This window comes from Dysidea avara, chromosome 2 (genome assembly GCF_963678975.1).
Source record: "Dysidea avara chromosome 2, odDysAvar1.4, whole genome shotgun sequence".
Lineage (NCBI taxonomy): Eukaryota > Metazoa > Porifera > Demospongiae > Dictyoceratida > Dysideidae > Dysidea > Dysidea avara.
Window position 1 is genome coordinate 45,238,742 of NC_089273.1, and position 20,898 is coordinate 45,259,639.

At 36.3% G+C, this 20,898-nt stretch overlaps 3 protein-coding genes across 3 annotated transcripts; all 3 read right to left on the reverse strand.

Moving 5' to 3' along the window:
• Positions 1-4,348: 4,348 nt before the first annotated feature.
• Positions 4,349-5,116, reverse strand: LOC136248139 (leucine-rich repeat-containing protein 74B-like). The gene has a single exon (XM_066039954.1). It carries the CDS (start codon positions 5,114-5,116, stop codon positions 4,349-4,351), a length of 768 nt encoding a protein of 255 aa, XP_065896026.1.
• Positions 5,117-5,866: 750 nt separating this feature from the next.
• On the reverse strand, positions 5,867-7,093 carry LOC136245701 (uncharacterized). Its single transcript, XM_066037191.1, has 2 exons — positions 7,002-7,093; positions 5,867-6,950 (listed from the first exon to the last, which is right to left on the reverse strand). The coding sequence occupies exons 1-2, from the start codon at positions 7,045-7,047 to the stop codon at positions 6,661-6,663; spliced, it is 336 nt and encodes a 111-aa protein (XP_065893263.1). The 5' UTR covers positions 7,048-7,093; the 3' UTR covers positions 5,867-6,660.
• Positions 7,094-11,793: 4,700 nt separating this feature from the next.
• Positions 11,794-12,846, reverse strand: LOC136245711 (uncharacterized). Its single transcript, XM_066037199.1, has 2 exons — positions 12,735-12,846; positions 11,794-12,560 (listed from the first exon to the last, which is right to left on the reverse strand). Exons 1-2 carry the CDS (start codon positions 12,810-12,812, stop codon positions 11,907-11,909), a joined length of 732 nt encoding a protein of 243 aa, XP_065893271.1. The 5' UTR covers positions 12,813-12,846; the 3' UTR covers positions 11,794-11,906.
• Between the last annotated feature and the right edge of the window lie 8,052 nt (positions 12,847-20,898).

Genomic DNA, 20,898 nt, shown 5'->3' on the forward strand with positions numbered 1-20,898 from the left:
CTTTCAGTTGGATACATGGCAGAAACTAAAGCATGCATGAAAAGAAATAGTTCTACTGAAATGACACTAATCATATAACATTTTAAATCATATTATGCCACACATTTATAATATGTAAGGTGTTTGAATAAGTGAATTTGTTCGATTAATTTGTTCAGAATGGTCATTCATTTAACATACAATTTGCTGGGGGTTTGGACGGAGCATAAAAACAAAAGCTGCAAGACATAAAGGGTTTTGATAGCAGCTTTAGATTGTAGTATTACCTTAATCTACTAACAGATTGGTCCAAAATCTTCACACTGTTAGAGAGCTGCAGTAAAGGCTTTCTAGATTCTTGGTCTGGTCATTAATTTATACTTACAATCAATATTGCAGTAAGATAAAGTGATGACAATAGGTATTGCTGCAGGGTGTAGGGAGTACAGGATTGTAGGTATTGTTTTAGCACATTATAATTTAGTTGATATGCTTGTCTTTTGTAAAAGGAATATCCCAATTTCTAATATTAATTTCATCCAAAACATACACGTCAAATACAACAGACAAAATAATTGCATATTATCATAGACAGCAAGCTTATGTGGTTGGATTATTTAGCCAAAGGTATAAACTCAAGCTCAGCATATTAGTAGAGAAACTGAAATGATCATTTAGGGAAAAGCACAAAACTTTTTCTTTACAATCAGTGCTACTTTTCTCTACAATACTACTTATGTCCGTAGCTCTTGATAGGAGCCACTTCATCTAATTCATCACTTGGTGCTTAGTGAATGTTCTGACAGAGTGTTTTGTGATACTTTAAATGTGACTGGGCCTGCAACAATATGTAGGCACATGGTACCATACTCACACATCAAGTTATGGATACTGAAATACATGCCATTGGAAAGGCTATAAGACCCCTTTCTGCAGATCCGGTCAAAAATAGTTTTGTCAAGTCAACCCAACAGGAGCCTTACAAATATACTTGGCAGCTAGAAATGCAATAAATTCCTTTGAGGTATGGACAAAATTTGTATGACTTTTGAGGAAGTGTGGACCTGTCCTCAAAACTTCCTACAATGTGGCTCATAAGACAACATCATTGGATTTGTTATCACATATGGTGCCCATCACTTTATTTCAATAATCTGTACAATACTGAATTCCCACCTCTTCATTAATTACAAAAAATCACATCTAATTTCTAATAGAACATTCACAAGTACTCTTTAAATGTCATGCACTGTAATACTGCTGCATAATACTTATGTAGCTTAATATGTTGTATAAAGTTGAAAAGATTTAATATTTTGTATTCAGGAATAGTTAATGAACTTATTGTTTATAAGATTGTGCAACAATTAATTATCACCCACTAAATACTAAGTACAACGACTACTATTCATACAAGATGGAATGCCTGAATAATCATGCTGAATGATCATCTGTGGCTGAGCCAAATCCATCATTCTTCAAACAGTGACAATTACAGTAATCAATACATTTTCAACTAGCTTTAGCAAATACATATATAGATGAGTGTCTGGCATCAATTCAGTTCTTGTAGACTATCTACACTTTACTAATTCGGCACAAGCTTTGGCAGCCACAGGTAAAGTGTTCCACCACGCTTTGCTCTCATAATTCCACCCCCAACTTTCTGGAGATGGTTTGCTGGTATATTGCAGCTTGGTATCCAAGTATATACCATTATAAAATTTGTGACAGCATTAACAAATTGCACATTAGAATTGGTACGGCCATTAATCAGAGAATCTTGCAAGTGGACCATTAGTCTGGATCTCCTTTCTCATGATCACATGATATCACTGATCTATTAGAGCCTTGAAAGTAGCTGTAGTGTTAACAATTTTTAAATATGAAGCTGTTGTTCTGCATATGTTTATTTGATCACACCATGAGAGCAATTTTTGATAGTTTGGCATTTGTTACATGGTTCTTTGCTTTTCATCATCACAATTATGTAAGGTGGATTACAATGCATCTGAGATATGAGGATCAATCTGAGTGCTGCATGGCAGGTTGAACTCTTAGAATGATGTTATCTCCTGCCACCATATGTGACCAAATTTGCCTTTTCCACACATTTTACATGCCAGCAAACAAAAATAATGATGTAACACTTGACCTAGCTCTTACACTGATTAATTTGCTCTTAATTTAAAGTGCATCCAGACACTTTAGCTGCACTCACGAGAAAGTTCAGGCAATTATATCCAATGATAAAGAAGTTATGAAGCTCCAACATAAAAAAAAATGGGTCAAATTTTACTTGTGAAAAGGTACCTTTTCGTAAATCTGGTCACATATCACCATAGCATGCTATCATGTATTCCTGTGGTGGACAGAAAAGGCATGGGTAATATTGCAAGAGTAACATGGTGGCCATGTCTTGTTCTGATAAGATGTGAGGCCTTTGGGTATGCATAATTCAGCCTGTGTTAGTGCATTGGTCTATCCATGCTGGGTGCATGCATAACTATATGACACACAAGTAGCAACCATGTATATGTAGTTCACAGGCTGCTTTAATAACTCAGTTGAGTTTTTAAAGCAATAGTGTATATAGCCAGACTTCTTGTGATGCTAGGCCAAGCTACTGTACATATGTAACACTATCACATCCTGTAGCTAGGTGATATAATTTGATTGTAATTTAAGCTCTAACCAGTCTGCATGCCGTTCTGTCATGTATAGGGAATTGAAAGCATATGTATACACCTTAGTGTGCATGTGCAAAGCACACTAGCTACGTACAGTATAGCTAGCATCCAAAGTTACCTCTACCTATGGGATCTGATACATGCTCCCCTCCCAAGGAATTCGTGTTCTCTGAAATTGTGCAAGAGTGATTTCAGCAGTTTAGAATACTTTTAATAGTAATTTTTCTCAACTCTTCTATTAGGGTATATCATTCTTTTGATTGCTAATGTGGAAAGCCTTACATGTATGAGATGGCTTCTTTCAAAAATTATAAACTAATTACATGGGTAGCATGTAGGAAAAATTTGTTCAGAATGTCAACATTAAAACTTTGTCATTAAGCTGCCTGACTATATGACTTTTGCTATGACAATTTGTTTAAAAACTGTTCCAATTGATATACAACAGCTCATGTAATGAAGATGAATAATTTATGCATGCACCATCTAGGAATCATACCATAAAAATGACATAGCTGCAACTCTTATAGACTAGGTTAACTGCTGTATGCTATTTAAAGATATATATCATGGTGGCAAGTGCTTTATACAAGCTTTTACTATAACACTTTGCTTAATAGAAGTCAACTTTCCTTTTTCGTGATCTCTATTTCCATGCTTATGTTTTTTTTTATTTTAATCATGTAAAGCATAAAGAATAATACATTTCAAGCATGAAGTTCAGTTACAGTAAATATGATTGGGTAATCAATCAAATGCTGCGAAATACACTGCAGGTTACTAACACAGTTCTGTCCTTAATAAAATGGCTAGTTATATATAGAACTGATCATGAATTAGGGATCATCTATTGTTTTTATTTTTATTTGCAAGAGTACAGAGAGTACACTAGGGGATGGGATAAACTTTAACCTGTACATTTGTTTGTTCCTTTTCTCACCGTATAAAGAAATAGTTTAGCAATATTGTTCTGTTAGAATGTTAAAGACTGAGGAAGCTCAGTCACAACTGAAGTCTGAATGATTATTTTGACTTTGTATACAAAAGGCTCCTAATAATCTGTCATTGCCTATGTGTTGTGATAAGTCGCAGGCAGATGCAGTCAAATTAGCATACAATAGAGCATATACATTAATTGTTTTATTGCATGCTTTTGAATAGGAGGAAGGAGTAAGTAAACAGGATTAGCTGCACAATGTCTTGTGAAAATGCTGACACATCTTCATATCTAGAACTGTAAGTCCACACCAGCATATGCATACAAATATATTCAGTTTGTTGCTTTTTCATAAAAAACATATACACCACAGTGACGAGCAACAATACAGATTGATCTGCACTACATTTTTGAAGGAGTGCTGAATTACATAACCACTATTGCCTTGATTTACTATTTCCTTGATTTAAAAGTGGTTGCAGAAGACTGCATATCAGGACCATGTTTCAGTGTTTTAAGGCACATCGATTTTGAACCCTTTTATCATATACGTATACCATTTGTGAAATATCTGCCCAACTAGTATGCATGGCTTCACTGCACAACTCACACATGTAAGTATTGTACAAATAAGTATTAATGTGTTTGCATACAACAACTGAGTGCATGTGTACATATTAACTGTGTATATTATGCAGTGTTCATTGCAATGGGTTTGTGTTTCACTTCACACTAGTCTTTTTTAATAAATTCCAAGCTTTGGTCTCTTGCTTTGTAGCCCATTTATCTCTGCCATTATCTCTGGATTCTCATTGCAGGTACCAATTAATAGCTCTTTAAGGGTTTGGTTGTTATGCAATGACCTTAGAATTTTCACTTTTCCTTGCACACTGAAGCAGTTGAACAATAAACTGAACTGCTCGAGAATGTTATTTCCTGTCAAAAACTGTGTAATATCGTTTACTGCTTCATCATCAATGGAATTCCCATAAATTTTAAGCTCCCTAAGCATTGATTTTTTGTTGCTGGTCAATGTAGTAAAAATTCTACCAGCTCCTGTAGATGACACCTTGTTATTGTAGATGTACAACTTCTCAAGTGTGGAATTGTTGGATAAATCTAAACCATCTGTGAATGTATTGTATGGAATATGCAGTTTCTTTGTTTTGCAGGAGGATGCAATTTCAGTGATGACCACTGATGATTGTGATGTCAGTGAGTTACCTTCTAGGAAAATCTGATCAATTATTATGTCACTGGTGATAAATGCCTCATGAAGCATTCTGAGGCCATCATCTCCAATGAGGCAATTGGATAAATCAAGAACCTTCCATTGCTTAGTAGATGTTTTAGACAGAAAAAGTGTAAGACAACGTATATCACAGGGCATCAATGTCCCAGAATGGGAAAGGTTAATTGTACTGCTGCTGTGCATTTTTTTACTGATACGTTTGCATAACCTGTCATTGTTGGCTTCAATATAACACTGGAATAAGATTATAGATGTCATGTTGTCTTCAATAAACTTATGAGTTATTTTATTTGTTTTAGTACTGAGAAAAGATGCAAGAAAATTTTTACCATAGCAAGATAAAAATTTTTTGAAACAAGGATGCTGACCCTTTGTCAGACCTACATACAAGGCAAAAGTATTAGAGTATATTTTAGAGAAAAAGTTATTTCTAATAAATTGCAGTTCTTTCCGTGGGTGAAGGCATGTAATTTGATACGCCGCAAGATATTCTTGAACAGACACGTGTATGAAGTTCAAAGTCTTAGTTGGAGCTCCAATGAGATCGGGATCTTGACTGTAATGTTCAACTGTTTGCAGTAATCCAAATGCATTAGGGTATAGATCAATTTCTGGGCAAACTGATCTAATATGCTTCAGAGAAAACACAAGATCATTAGTTTCCAAAGCCTTGAGACACAGGACAGAGAGTTGTTGTATTATCCTCTTATAAGGCTGTGGAAGGCTGTCAAGATCAGTAATGCTGTCAAGAGAAATGTCAGGATTGTGCTTAGCAAGATGTCGTCGTATAATATGGCAAATCAAGTATTTGTATATAGCTATAACTCAGTAGAATTGTGAGGAAGAGGTATTTCAAGCTTAAGCAGCCATAGTAACACTGCTATGTTAAAGGGAATATAGCAGAGACTTCTAATGGTGGGGTGAGCATCTAAATAACTCAATAGCTCCTTTAGTTTGTCAGGATGGTCTTTGAGTGCATTTTGGAAGAAGAGTAACTGGTTAGGCAAACTGCACTGCTACGAAGACGAGTAGAGGCATGTGGGCGTGAAGATATTACTACAGCAGCAAAAGGCAATTCTTTGCAATTGTGGGCAATTATTTTTGCAATGAAACTGTCACCTCTTTCTTGAGGTGGAAGTTCATCATAGCCATCAAGCAAAAAAGTAACATTTTTGCCTTTTTCATCTGATAAGCGATCTGCATATAATTTGTGTACTTCAGGTGATTTTTTATAAAAGTACTGAACCAGATCGGAAATGGAAGACATAGCTCGCACGTGTGGATCTCGAAGAAGCAAAAGAAATACAAATTTGCTATTAACTAACTGATTATTTTGTGCCCACTCGTAAGCTATCTGTTTCAGCAAGATAGACTTTCCTAACCCAGGGGCACCTTCGATTAATACAGTTCGTGGTGACTCCCTATATATTTGTATCTTCCAAAGGAGCAAGAATATCTGCAATGTTATGTGTACTCTTGCTTTCCTTAAGGCATTCAGTGAGAAATCGTGTGTTGTTAGTTCCGTTTGCTCCACGAGGTAGGGGTTGGTCTCCAGTGGCTGCAATGATATTTTCAACCTTACCAGTGATTTTTTCTTTGGCTATTATAGTGACTTGTTTCTGTGAGCGTTGATGTTTATGGTGAATCAGTGCAAGTGTTGTGTACTCTTTAGGCTGCTCTGGTGGCCATGTATGCTTTTCTAGACTGTCTCTTGTGGCAATATAATAGCTCTTGAGGTCAGCAGACAGATCTTCTTCAGTTGCATTGTTTTCTATTTTGGGAACAAAACCTATATATATATGCTAATGCATTACCGCCATCAGGTGAATCGAGTGCAGGTGATATAGTTGTTTCCTGTTAATAACTTCACTGATGGCATCATCTAGTCTACCCCATGTTGGTGAAGTGCCATCATCCAGCCATCTCTTCAACATCTCAGCACACCCATCTTCAGTTCTGTTGCAGTGATCTTCAGAGATGTTAGAAATGTGATAGTGTTCCAGTCCTAGTTCAGCTCCAATAGCCTTCCAGTGGACCGCATATTGTGACACAACATTTCTGTGTAGATCACACCAATCTGGGGTATCGCATCCTAATATGTAGGCACCGTGAATTATGTATATTGCATAAAAGTAAAGCTTACTTTGTTTTCCATCTGGTATGACAGTGGTAGAACTTGAGGTGGTCATGTTTCCTTCAGTGTTTATTTCTATTATTAAAAAAAGTAGTAACACCTGCACAATATCAAAACTTCCAGTAGTAAGTCATGATCAAGATATTTAAAAAATACATTTGTTGCCACTGCTGTAATTATCAAGACTCACGTTAGAGATTAGTGTGGCCAAAACAGGAAAAAGTTAAGCTTTACATTTTAAAAGACTGTGATACTGTACATAATGCAGACCTAGTATATAGCCAGATTTTCAATATACACAACTATATAATTATTACACAATACTAATGCAGAAATTAAATAGAATAATGAACTGCATGAAAGGCAATATGGTATAGCAGGAACCCTTCTAAGAAAATGGCATCCCTGCTCTAAATGATCATCTTTGAAATAATATTTCTTTGCAATTCTAAATATGTCTTTGGCCAGTTTCAGGCAGAGTCTTAATGTATTAATGTTTGCTCTCGTAACATCATGACTACAATACCATACATAACATGCAGCTATAGTGGTGTAAACTCAGCCTCCTCCAGTAATGATCAAGGTTTATGATAACGCTCATGCCACAAGTAGTCATTACAAGGTTTGAACGCTATTGTAACTTCAGTACCTAATGTTAAATATAACACTGAAAATCATTAATTAAGAATATGCTTGCAGAAAAAAAAATCAGCACCTATACAGAATTACTAAAATCAAAGCTCACTTGCTCTGAAGTCACTGATTTACCCTTCTCCAACCCCTATAGCTGTAGCTAATTGTACTTGTAGTTTAGTTACTGCAGTGTTTATATTTTGCTTTTGTATTTGTGACTGGGCCTGCAAAAATAGGGCATGTGAGCACATGATTGTTGCCCAATTTACAACCTGTTATCAGTCATAACTTTTTGTACCATTTGGCTATGGCAATACAATTTTCAGCTTGTAGTAAGCACTTAATTGGCATTATGATGCAAGTCACAGAATACAAATAGTCTGTTCCAGTACTGAGATATAACCTGTAGAGTGATGGGGTATACTTTGTGCCCACATGCCCTGTTTTACCATGCCCGGTCACATTTTGTTTTTGTTGCTGTAGCTGTACTGTAAATATTTAGATATTTTGTTTTTATTGTTTTTGTGTTTAGGGAATCATTCTCGTACAGGCTTTTCCTACCCTGCCTTTTGACAAAGCAGATAGATAACAATAATATTAATAGTAACTAACACCCACAAAAATTCCCACTCACAACTAGATATTTAATGTGTAACTCTGACATCCAACTAAATGCTTTGCTTTTTCCCTTGTCACCATTTTGTACATGCTTGTCTGTGATTGATCAATTTGGTGACCACCTCACATGGCCCATTGCGTATTCAATGCCATGATGCATTGGTTACTCCAGTACATCATGCTCTACCGTCCTGGTGTTCTCTGTATGAGAGCAAGGTATTGCCTCTTCTGACCAGGCTCATCTCATGGACATTTATCTCCCTGTTTTCTCTTTGGGTCATTCAGCATACTTTGACCTCTATGTCAGGTGCACAACTCAGCCTGCTTTCATATCCTCTGCTGCTACTCAGGCTGGGGTGGCTGCTGCTGCCTGTGAGGAAGCTAAGGAGACAGTCGTTATTTAGAATCTTTTACCAATAATGGAGGTGACTTTATTCCTCTAGTATGTAAATCATTCAGTACTTGGTCTCCTTTTGCATTGTCCACTCTTTTTACAATATTGCTGACTGCACTACTCACAAACTCGGCAAGAATCGACACAATCTGTACTGATAACAAAGCAATCACCATCCGGCTACTCTAAGATTGTTATCACGAGTTCACTCATGTTTCCATTCGTTCTCTACAGCATGTAGAAGGCCAAGGTGTAGAGAAAACGTGAGCAACATTCCTTTGAAAACCACAGCACATACTGTACAAGTGGTAGAATGCCTGAGTAGCATGTAAGAGGTCATGGGTTCCACATACTGTTCAAGTGGTAGAACGCCTGACTAGCATGTAAGAGGTAGTGGGTTGAAACCACTGTTGGCGGATATTTTTTCTTTCTACTCAGTACCTTTTTTGTGCACACCTTTTTAAAACACAACTTTTTTAGCCTATCGTATCTTGGCATGCAAAGTACATATCAACGCGGGAGTTCAGTGAAATTAAATACCCATTATCTGGCAATCCGAGTGTTGTTGTAGCAAATGAATACGTGCTTTTGTTCGCTCTTTATAGGGCGATGAAGGCACTGGTATAGGGAAGGATCACTGAAAAGTTGAGCTGCATTTCTGTCAAATTCACACTATTGTAACAGACCTATTAAATTATTTATCTTTGTACTATAAGCACCTTTTGTATAAGCTATTTACATAGTTAAGTATTAATTGGTCCTTGTACTTTTGTGTCAGTCTTGTTGTGAATGATATATGAGTGGTAGCTTGAATAGTGCTCGTAACCTGCTTTGTTACACTATGACAACTGTGGCAATTTGTGCACCTCCCTTAACAAGTTATTATAACCAACCTGGGTTCATTCCCTGCTTAGGTCATAACTTTTTTTTTCACTTTTGGGACCTTTTTGATGCACCTTTTTGTTCTATCTGTTCCATACAAATCTTCATCTACAAACTCTTATGCTCAGCTTTTCAGCACTGGCACTTAACTGCCTCACATCATAGGGACTCTTGTAGCACTTTTGGGATATTGCCAACATATTTGTCCATCTGTGTGTTGGTCCAGTGTGTTGTATTAGAGTAGGTAAAAGCATCTTTCACCAGTATCCGGAATATGTACATCTTTATTTTAAGCACATAGGTATGCACTGACACATAGGCGGTGGAGGCGGGGGGGCCAGGGGGGCCATGCCCCCCCCCCCCCCCCCCCCCCCCCACCCTTTGGGACACTGTTTGCAAGAAAAGATCGAGATACTCTAATAGAACAGTCAGGATCTGGATACTCTAATAGAGCAGTCACAGTATTCAGAGAAGCAGTGTAGCAAATTCCTTATCTACGTATGTGTAGTTATAAATAAGGAGATGTAATTGGTGGAGAGCAGCTATTGTCAGCAGGCTGTGACCTTTTTTTTTTGGTCTTCGACTTACAGCTGGCCCCCTCACTCTTTGGCCTGCTCCACCGTCCCTGCACTGACATGCAAAACGGTTTGTTCAGATTTACAATACCACCCAAAAGTAATGCTACAATCCCTCACGAGTGCTCAAATCCAGGTCACAACTCGACACGACGCATGACTGAAATACATCACATGCAGTTACTGGAGCAGCCACCCGAGGGAGCTCGCCTATTGTGGTTACAGGTCATGAGTTACAGTAGTTTAATGTATGTAGAATACTTTAAAACTTTACGGTCGGGTGGAAGGTAGTCACTGGTGCTTACTTTAAAGTGCGTAGTTACTTCGCTCGGGTTAGCGATTTTCAGCTCCAGAGCAATTTTCTGATGGTTGTGTCATCAGCTCAAAAGTATAAACCACTTCAAAGTCGGCATAAAAATGCCATAATTGAAACCACAACTCCACATTAAGTATTGTTGCATCATTGTGACACCTCCACTTTAGTTGTTTACCTTTATAAGTTGTTAACTTGATGTTATTACCAACTTGAGATAGCCACTTGCCTATGGGCATACACCATTGTATTGAGAAGTGTGCAGTAGGTGAAACATATTTGCTCACCACAAAGCATACAAAGATCGCTGAGATACAATAAGACCTGAAGTTACTCTCATTACATGTACAAACTTGCAGCTAGAAGCAACTGCAGTTTCAAGATAGTCCAGATTGCCAGATGGCTTCCTGATTCAATTGTGCCATTTTCCCCTGTAAAATGTATGGGGAGCCCTGGAGAAAAAATGTACCTTTTTTCAGTTTTTAAGCACTGTGCATGCCAAAGTAGCTAATTCCAACCCAACAAACTATATATTTCTGAGATCAGCAATCAATACTCTATCTATTGAGCATATAAAAAGCCCGTTTTTCCAAAATTTTAAGATCAGTCTGGAATGCCTAATACTGGAATGCCTACTGATAGATAAGACATCAGTTAATCGAACTGATACAGTTTGAAACTCAACTATAGCCTTGAAAACAAAATTTTCTATTTTAAAAAAGCCACTACACGTGTCAACTGCATAAAAATATTACTGTTTCAGTTGAACGCGCAGGAATTACGTTGTTCGCAATCACTTTGGTGCTTCTTTGGAAGTTTCTTTTACTGTTACTGCTTCGTTATTGTGACTACAGTATCAGCAGTGGGAAGATAATTTGGCAGAGCATCTCGCAGAGCATTGACTTATTTCATGTAGAAAGGTGTCAACGGAGGTGCGGATAGAGGTGTCATAAACACCAGTTTCCAATCCCTGGTGGGTGTAGTATCTATGGTTTCACCATTAATTTATGGAACCAGCTAGCTACCTAAGAACATAGCTAATGCTCCCACATGCACTAAGTTTTATAATGATTGAGATACTTATGTAATTACACATTGTTTCGTTTGTGTAGCTTGGCACAAATTGTGCATAATTTGGAAACCTTTAGAATGCTTAGTCGCAATGCGGTATAAACATAGTACACCAATAAAAAGTTTGAGTTAGCATGACAGAAATTACTGTAACACAAAAAGAAGTGAATATTCCTACTGTGCATTTCAATTACAGAATCTCCACAGCACTTTTTATTGATGCACTATAAATGTTCTAGTTGATCCCTATTCTAGTTTTAAATTCCTATTTTTTTCTTACACTTGTTATTTATTGTTCAACTCAACTTGACAAAGTAAAGATAATTGCATTTAATGGAAGAAAGAAAACACAGGTATTTTGTATAGCAAAAACAAAAATTGTCAAACCTATAATAGCTACTAAAACCTATACCTAACAATGTCCACAGCTAATCCAGTTCAACATCAACAGAGATGTATTTAATACGGAATGATTCACGAGCACTATCTCGATACATGTCAAAGTACAGTCCCTTAGTTAGATCAAGGGTGCGGTTATAATTGGTTATTAGGACATGTCCTCCATTGTGTTCAGTGTGACAAGATCCCCACAGCTCACATGGTTTGATCTGTATCTTTATCTCACTAGAGAAACTTTCTGCAATTTTGGGTCTTGGACCATTACGATCAGTGATGTAATTTGTTAGCACATTGTTGATGTTGTCACCTTCAATGCGAAAGCATGGTGGAACACCATAATATGGTGGTGCACCAGTGTAATGGCTTTTGTCAACAGCATAAAAACCAATAAATTTTTCATCATCACTAATTCCAAAAATAGGATCATGATCTCTGCTGTCAGCAAATGCAGTGTCCATTGCAACTGTTATTTTCACGCTAACACATTGACAGTCTTTGTCTGTTAAAATACCAGGGGCAACTAACTGAACTTGTAAATCATGCTGTTTATTCACTCCTGGATTGATTTGTAGGTATTTCGGATTTAAAGTGTGTGAACCAAATATAGTGGCATGTTTGCTTAGCCATTTCGGAGTCATCAGTTGGTGATAAGGTAAGATTGAAGCTGTTTTTACCACTGTCACCTGAAGAAAAGATTTAAAACATGACTAGTATCATGCCTTTACTATAATACAAAGAGTGCTGCATCCTTGACATTATACATATACATGATGGCAAAGAAGTTTAAATGGCAGCAACAGTCAGGTACAGAGGCCAGTCTCACCATATATAGGGTGCTAGTAAATTACAAAACTGACCTCACTCTTGGCATTTACTGCAGTCATTAAGAAAGTGGCTATCAGCATCAATATCACAGTGACTTTCACTTTTAGCATCTTTTATGGTAGCATAAACATATACAGTTGTACCTGAACTGCTTAAAAACAATTTTCCAAAGAAGCTTACTTTTATACCTGTTATATGGTAGTTACATCATGCATGGGGGGGTGTATGATGATTACTTTCTCCCACTCTGTTGGTATTAGAGTTTATTGTACATGTACCACATGCAGGAAACTTATGAAAGAACTGTGATTATAATACTTTTCATTTGTCATGATCATTTTGACAAACTGCATACACCTTGTTTCAATGAACCCACGCAAGTTTTCTTACACCTCATATTGGTTGTCCCATATACCATGTATACTGACATGCACATAAAACTTAAATATGGTGTACACACTAGACGGATTATAAGGAACTGAACTGAGACATTTTCATAAGTGTTGATAGGCTATGTAGAATATAGCTACACATTGTAGACCAGCTACAACTTGTGGAGTACACATTGTGCATGTTGTTATACAGTTATGCTGCACTTTATTTCAGTAACCATCATCACATAACTACAACTGCAGCATTGTGTGCAGATTCTCAAGTGATTACTTATATCTGTTTCAGAAGTAACTGATGTGTTGTTCTTAAAAGTGTCTTGCTGTAAAATGCCACATTCCGGTTGCATTGAACACTTTACGGTTTGTAGTTATTTACTCTTAATGAAATATATAATACATAATGCTAATAAAAATTAATATCAGTGCCAGAATGGCTAATGAAGTTAGTTAGCTAATTTTATTTCTAGTCAGTCAGTCAGCCAGGCAGTCATCAGTCAGTCAGTCAGTCAGTCAGTCAAAACCATTAAACTAGAAACTGCAAACATGCATACAGGAAACCTTAAAAATTGACATGAGGAAAACATCCTGACTGCCTGGTAGATTCCTGTAAGCATTCTAGCGTAAATCAGATAGCTGCAGGTTCAAACTGCCCAGGTACAGTCAAGGATTTTTTTTTCTCCTTATCAACCATATTTAATATGACATCTTTAAACAGGCTGTAGCACCAGGCCTTCAGTACTTGTGCTATAATTAAACTAATATCCACTTGCAATTGGTTCCACATGGGGTACTTTGAGATAACAAATTATACTTTAGATTTTCTATGGATACAAATACATGAGATTGACAAGGGGAAACATCCTGACCTACTCTCAGTCTCCTGTAAGCGTTCAATTGTAAATGGGATGGCTGCATGTTCGAACTGCCCAGGCAGCCATGGATTTTATCTCCTTTCTGCACCTTTTCAAACATATTTAATATGACATCTTTAAACAGGCTATAGGACCAGGTGTACTACAGACCTTCAACACTTGTGCTGTAAAGCCTTAATAAAATAATTATTGTTTTATAAAATTCATTATCTTCTTGGAATCAATAATTAAAAACACATTCTGATTAGTGAACAGACCAAAACATTTATTACCAAAACCTGAATACATCAACACAACGATGTGTTGTTATCTTTGCAACTGTTCACAATGTGATGTTGTGGATAGTCTTTAGCTAGTACAGTGAGATACTAATAGCTAGATCACTCAATAATGTGGTAGTAAAATTTTGTTATTTGTTTAGATGTTCATCATGAGATAAAGAACCAGTAGGTACAGTACTACATAACAACTAGTATTTGGTTGATGGTGAATCAGATCAGTAATAGTCAATATGAGGCACACTGACAGATATTACCCTCCATTGACTGTGTAACACAACAAAACCAATGGAAGACACTATGGTGTAAGAACTTTAAAAATGTACATTATGTTCAGTCACTTTTTATGGTTTCCAATTACAGTCAGGAAGTTAGTATAGGATGTTACAAGAATATACACATACCATGTGTTCATAAGAAGATCTGTTCAACTGTGCAATCTCAGTCAAGCCAATGACTCCTTGACCTAGCCAATAAGGCACTAGTTACTTCTACTATGTAACCATGACACATTCTGGGGGTAACAAGTACCAATGGAAGAATGGTGATTTATACCTCCCTCTTATTAGTATCACCTTCACTAGCCCATGTATTAGCTACAAGTCACAAAGGCACAATCAAATTATGAACAGTTACAAAGATGATAACATATTGTTGTGTTGACATCTTCACTAATAAAAACCACACAATAAAGCTCATGACCTCAGGTTTGGGTAATTTTATGGTCTGTTAACTAATCAGGCCTAGAAGGTAATGAATTTTATTTTATTTATTTATATTTATTATTAAGGCTTTACAGCACAAGTGTAGGACACCTGATCCTACAGCCTGTTTAAAGTTGTTACATAAGCATATTTGAAAAGATGGAGAATGGAGAACAAATCCATTACTAGACCTGGGCAGCCTCGAACCTGCAGCCATCTGATTAATGCTCTAACAGGAGTCTGCCAGGCAGTCAGGATATGGTCTGTTAGCTAATCAGGATATGTTTTATTGATTCCTAGAAGGTAATGAATTATATAATACAATATTAAATTAAATTTTTTATTAAGGCTTCACAGTACAAGTGTTGAAGGTCTGTAGGACACCTGGTTAAAGATGTTATTTTAAGGAGAACATGGACTGAGTCTGTGGCCATTTGATTTATGCTTGAATGCTGGCTAACAGGAGTCTGCCAGGCAGTCAGGATGTTTTCCCCCTTTCAAGTTTAAGGTCTCATTGATTTGTTTTTAAACATTGAATTTTCATAATAAAATCACTCCAAATATTGCAATTATGCTGTGTTGGATACTGGTAATAGTTTAAAAGAACATCCATAGTATGTCACATGAAGGTACATGTCACTGTAATAATAATGAGATAAGGACCAAACATGAAGATCCTAAATTTTTCCTCTCGTCTTTCGCCTTTCCTTCTCAACAAAATTAATCATAACATTACTTAGGTCAGTGTGCTGTAACCAAGTTTTTACTGAACATTAAACAATGTTTTATGTACTAGCTATTGATCACCCTACTCTGACTATTACCAACTGACATTGATTCAAAATGTCTTACTGACTGACTGACTGACTGACTGACTGACTGACTGACTGACTGACTATGGCATTTACCCAATGTTTTCTTATTTGCTTATTGTATTTTTTATAATGTGCATCAGATAATTAGCAAAAAGATACCACAAGCATACAGAAGTTAGGCCAAAAAGTAAATGTAGCAACTTTAGTGGTACAACAGAAGACATGTGGCTAGCCAAATGAAGTTTAACTTTGTAAAATCAATTAAACCTTTAATTTGTATTAGCCATTGATCTAGCTGATAAAAGCACTTACTTCATGACACATTCTGGAAATAACAATACACCATTAGAAGGATGGTGGTTTATACCTTCCTCTTCTTCACTTAGTATTTAACACCCATGCATTACAAGGCTTACAATTAAGACACATAGTTGCTATGTTCTGAGTTATCTTCCCACATTAGGCACCAGCCTATTATGTTTTTAATTTTGCCTATTATGCTATGCTGCAGTGCTCACAAATTTTGCCTATTATGCTCATAATTATGCTCAAATTTTTTTCCACAGTTCCAATGTTTTGTTACTTTCTATGGATAATGATAAACTGACTTATGAAAAACTGGTTAAATGTAAAAATTACTCTTTGTGCATTATGAATTTGGCTGCATTGTAAACTATAATAACAGTGGTTTCATCAGTGCCATCAACTGTTCTAATGTTGTAAGTCAACCTTTTTCTGTGGCATGCATTTTTGCTAACAGTATGACAATTATTCTGACTATCATGCTAGCATTATGCTTGATGCTTTCAGGCACCTATTATGCTCAAAATTATGCCAGCATAATAGGCTGGTGCCTACCCCACATAGAACGTATTGAGATGAAACAGGGGATTTATATCGTGATCTAAACTTCCTTCGTTTTCTTCAATATTTTGCTCCTAATATTATTAGGTTCACATGAGTGAGCATGTGGATTGGTTATAGATTACAGCCCTATATATATACAGCACATGTCTTAAGTATGTTTAACATGAGTTAAACTGGGTAGTATATCCAATACAGCATGATTAAAACTCTTATGATAATTGTGTATTGCAGGTATCATGACAGTTCCAAATCTTCCTTCTAAGTGGCGTATCTAGAGGTGGGCCTGGGTGAGCCTGTGTCCTACCAAAGAATTTGGTGTCATACCAGTATGTGAGATCAAGATATTCTAATAGAGCAGTCAATCACTCTAATAAAGCAGTCACAATATTCAGAGAAGCAGTGTAGCAAACCATGCAGTTATAAAATTAATAAGGACTTATGTACTTTATCAGTTGTCATTGTGAGCAGGCTGTGATCATTTTTTGTTGGCTCTTGTGCCCTAAGAGACTAGACATGCCACTGCTCCTGCCACTAAGAACAAACATTAAAATGATAGACAATTAAACCCAAGCATGCATGCCTTCATCATAACCTAATATGCTGTCAATATTTTTACCAAACTTTATTTGATTTTGTGAACACTGAATGATCGACCAACCAACCAACCGACTGATCAATCAATCGGCTGACCAACTGACTGACTGATGGTTTCAGACAAGTGTAACTTAACAGTGGTTATAATGTTAATTGGTTTAATATTAAAGTTAAATATCACTTGTCCAGTCACATGTCTTTTGTTGTACCAAAGTTGTTACACTTCATCTTGTGGATTACATTTGTCCTAATTTTTGCCTAATGTCTATAGGCTGATTGTACCACAAGGTGTCAGTTAATGAATAACACACCAATTGGTTTGTTAGTTATCTGTCACACAGACTAACTGAGAATAAAACAAGAAATGAGTAAAAAAATGTTTATAATTTCTGTTTACAAAGCAGATTCAAAATTAGCTGTTGTGAGTTCTCCATCTTTAATATCTCCCTGCATTATTGCAGAATTCACTTTGTGATAAAATCCCTGCTTTAAATGGTACTACTGAATGCAGGCACCCACTTCATGGAAGATATTTGTCTAGGTTGCAAACCAACAATACATTATACACTACTTATAGGGACAAGAATAAATTCCTCCCATAATTATATCCTTATTAGGCTAGAGTAGTTTTAAATCATGTTATGCTCAGTAGTGTTTGTGGGTTTTATGCAGTTCATGAGAAGTCGCAAGCCATTGAACAAGAATTTGTAAACAAGTCTTGATGAGACCTTACAACTGTGCTATAAAATGTAATTCATTACCTTCTAGGAATCAATAAAACACATCCTGATTAGCTAACAGACCATATCCTGACCGCCTGGCAGACTTCTGTAAGCATTTTGAGCATTAATCAGATGGCTGCAGGTTCGAGGCTGTCCATGTCTAGTCATGGATATGTTCTCCATTCTCAATCTTTTCAAACATGCTTATGTAACAACCTAAAACAGGTTTTAGGATCAGGTGTCCTACAGACTTTCAGCACTTGTGCTGTAAAGTCTTAATAAATAAAAATAAATAAAATAATATTATGTTATAAAATAAAATTCATTAACTTCTAGGAATCCATAAAATGCATTCTGATTAGCTAACAGACCAAAAAATTACCCAAGTCTGATATCATGAGCTACAGTATGTGGTTTTTATTGGTGAAGATATCAACACAACAATAATTTATGCTATCATCTTTGTAACTGTTCATAATTTGATTGCACCTGTATGACTTGTAGCTAATACATGGATTAGTGAAGGTGATACTAATAAGAGGGAGGTATAAACCGCCATTCTTCCATTGGTACTTGTTACTCCCAGAATGTGTCATGGCTACATAGTAGAAGTAACTGGTGCCTTATTCGCTAGGTCAAGGAGATGTTGGCTTGACTGAGACACAGGAGAAGATCCAGAGGGTGGTACTTTGAAGGCTGAAGCCCTCCCCTTTTACTTTTAGGCATTACTTGATCGATAGGCTGAGAATCAAAATGAAATTTTGTCTTAGTATAATTATATGATCACTAATAATACAAATACTCATAAACCCACCTTATAAACATATTTCCACAAACTATTATCACTGGATTTATGCTAAAGTTTATGCAACAAGGATCCAGATCAGCATTTGAGATGTACAAGATTGAGATACTCTAATAGAGCAGTCACCTAACTACTCTAATAGAACATTCGCTAAAAGCATATAGTTGGTTCTGTAAAAATTTTTGAAATCTGCCTGCACCTATACATACAATAAAGTCATTGTTCCATTTAAAAGGCTTGATTCATCTACTGGTGTAGTTATAATGTATGGCAATACTTAATTCAGGTAAACAATTTCCATTGAAAATGCTCTCAGATTCAATCTCGTATCATTCAAATTTCAAAATTTTTCACTTTCAACATTATTATTCTAACATGCACATATTGTTGTGCAATTGTGAGAGGGTACATCATGTGCTTGGTTGTCTGTACGTACCCAAACTTTTCCATTAACAAAATTCTTAAGAGAGCCATACCTATAATATAAAGGCAGTATATAAAATATCTACAGGCAGAAAAATGAATTTTATGTGGAATGTCTAAATTGCAGTATTTTAGCATCTATTTTTCAAGCGTTTCCTGGGAGGCATGTCCCCAGATCCCCCTAATTCAAGCATGTGAAGTATGCTGGGAGGTGTGCTTTGCACACCTCCACCCAAGAGATTGTAAGTTTGAGTTAGCCCTTGCTGTGTAAATTCTATATCCACTTCTGAGACTGTACAGTTGAACAGATCTTCCTATGAGCACATGACCTGTGTATATTCTTGTAACATCTACTAACTTCCTGACTGTAGTTGGAAACCATATTAAGTTGATTGCATACACCAGAGTGTCTTCATTACAAATCAAGAACTTTCCAAAAAGCACCTCTACAACCAAAGTAGTCACTATGAATAATACAAATGATTTCCGTTACGAAAGGAAACCATCATGTGCTACCATTAAATTAACACCTTTCACTGCCATTTAAGATGAATGGAGCACAAAGGAGGACACTGGTTAGTCAATGAAAAATGCATTGTACGTACTGCGGTATGCCAAAAGGTACATGTCCAGCTGAATCAATGCCAAGCAGTGAAAAAATCAAGCCTGTAGCCTTAGCTTTTATCAAGTTACACTTGTCCAAAGGAATCAGTCAGTTACTCAGTCAGTCACTAGGAAAGAAAGATAAAATTCTTTTTAAATTTTATAGCAACTTGTTGAGAGTTTTTCAGGTCGGCCTGAAGGTTTGGTTTTACCTAACCAATACTGCTACATCATCGTCAGACATAGGTGAGGCTGACATTTGGGTGATTTTTTCATGTGCCATGCCCAAACCTTTCTGGCCCCTACTATACTAATGTATGAAAATGATAAGAAAATACATTATTGAGTGATCTGTTAGTTTTTTTGCCGTTCTAAAGAACATAATACTGTGAACAGTTACAAAGATGATAACATATCGTTGACATATTCACTACACTAAAAGCCATATAATGTAGCTAGCTCATGACATCAGGTTTGGGTAATATTTTGGTCTGTTAACTAATCAAAATGTGTTTTATTGATTCCTAGAAGGTAATGAATTATATTTTATAACACAATTTTAAGGTCTTATCAAGACTTGTTTGCAAATTCTTGTTCAATGGCTTGAGACTACTCATAAACTACTTAAAACCCACAAACACTACTGAGCATAGCATGATTTAAAACTACTCTAGGATAGATATATGTGAGGAATTTATTCTTGTCCTTAAAGAGGTATCTTTATTTAGAGCGCATAGGTAGTGTATAATGTATTGTTGGTTTGCAACCTAGACAGACATCTTCCATGAAGTGGATGCCTGCATTCAGTAGTGCCATTTTAAGTAGGGATTTTATCACAAACTGAATTCTGCAATAATGCAGGGAGATACTAAAGAAGGAGAACAACAGCTAATTTTGAATCTGCTTTGGAAACAGAAATTATAAACATTTTTTACTCATTTTGTCTTTTTCCTTGTTTTATTATTGTTTTATTCTCAGTTAGTCTGTGTGACAGATAACTAACAAACCAATTGGTGTGTTACTCATTACTGACACCTTGTGGTACAATCAGCCTATAGACATTAGGGCAAAAATAAGACAAATGCAATCCACAAGATGAAGTGTAACAACTTTGGTACAAC

Bases quoted from the DNA above. Each gene is read 5' to 3' on its own strand.
- LOC136248139 (XM_066039954.1), bottom strand. From the start codon at position 5,116: ATGACATCTATAATCTTATTCCAGTGTTATATTGAAGCCAACAATGAC.
- LOC136245701 (XM_066037191.1), bottom strand. From the start codon at position 7,047: ATGACCACCTCAAGTTCTACCACTGTCATACCAGATGGAAAACAAA. The intron at 6,951-7,001 runs GTAAGCTTTACT...CCTACATATTAG, and splicing joins CATACCAGATGGAAAACAAA to GATGCGATACCCCAGATTGG.
- LOC136245711 (XM_066037199.1), bottom strand. From the start codon at position 12,812: ATGCTAAAAGTGAAAGTCACTGTGATATTGATGCTGATAGCCACTTTC. The intron at 12,561-12,734 runs GTCAGTTTTGTA...TCTTTTCTTCAG, and splicing joins CAGTAAATGCCAAGAGTGAG to GTGACAGTGGTAAAAACAGC.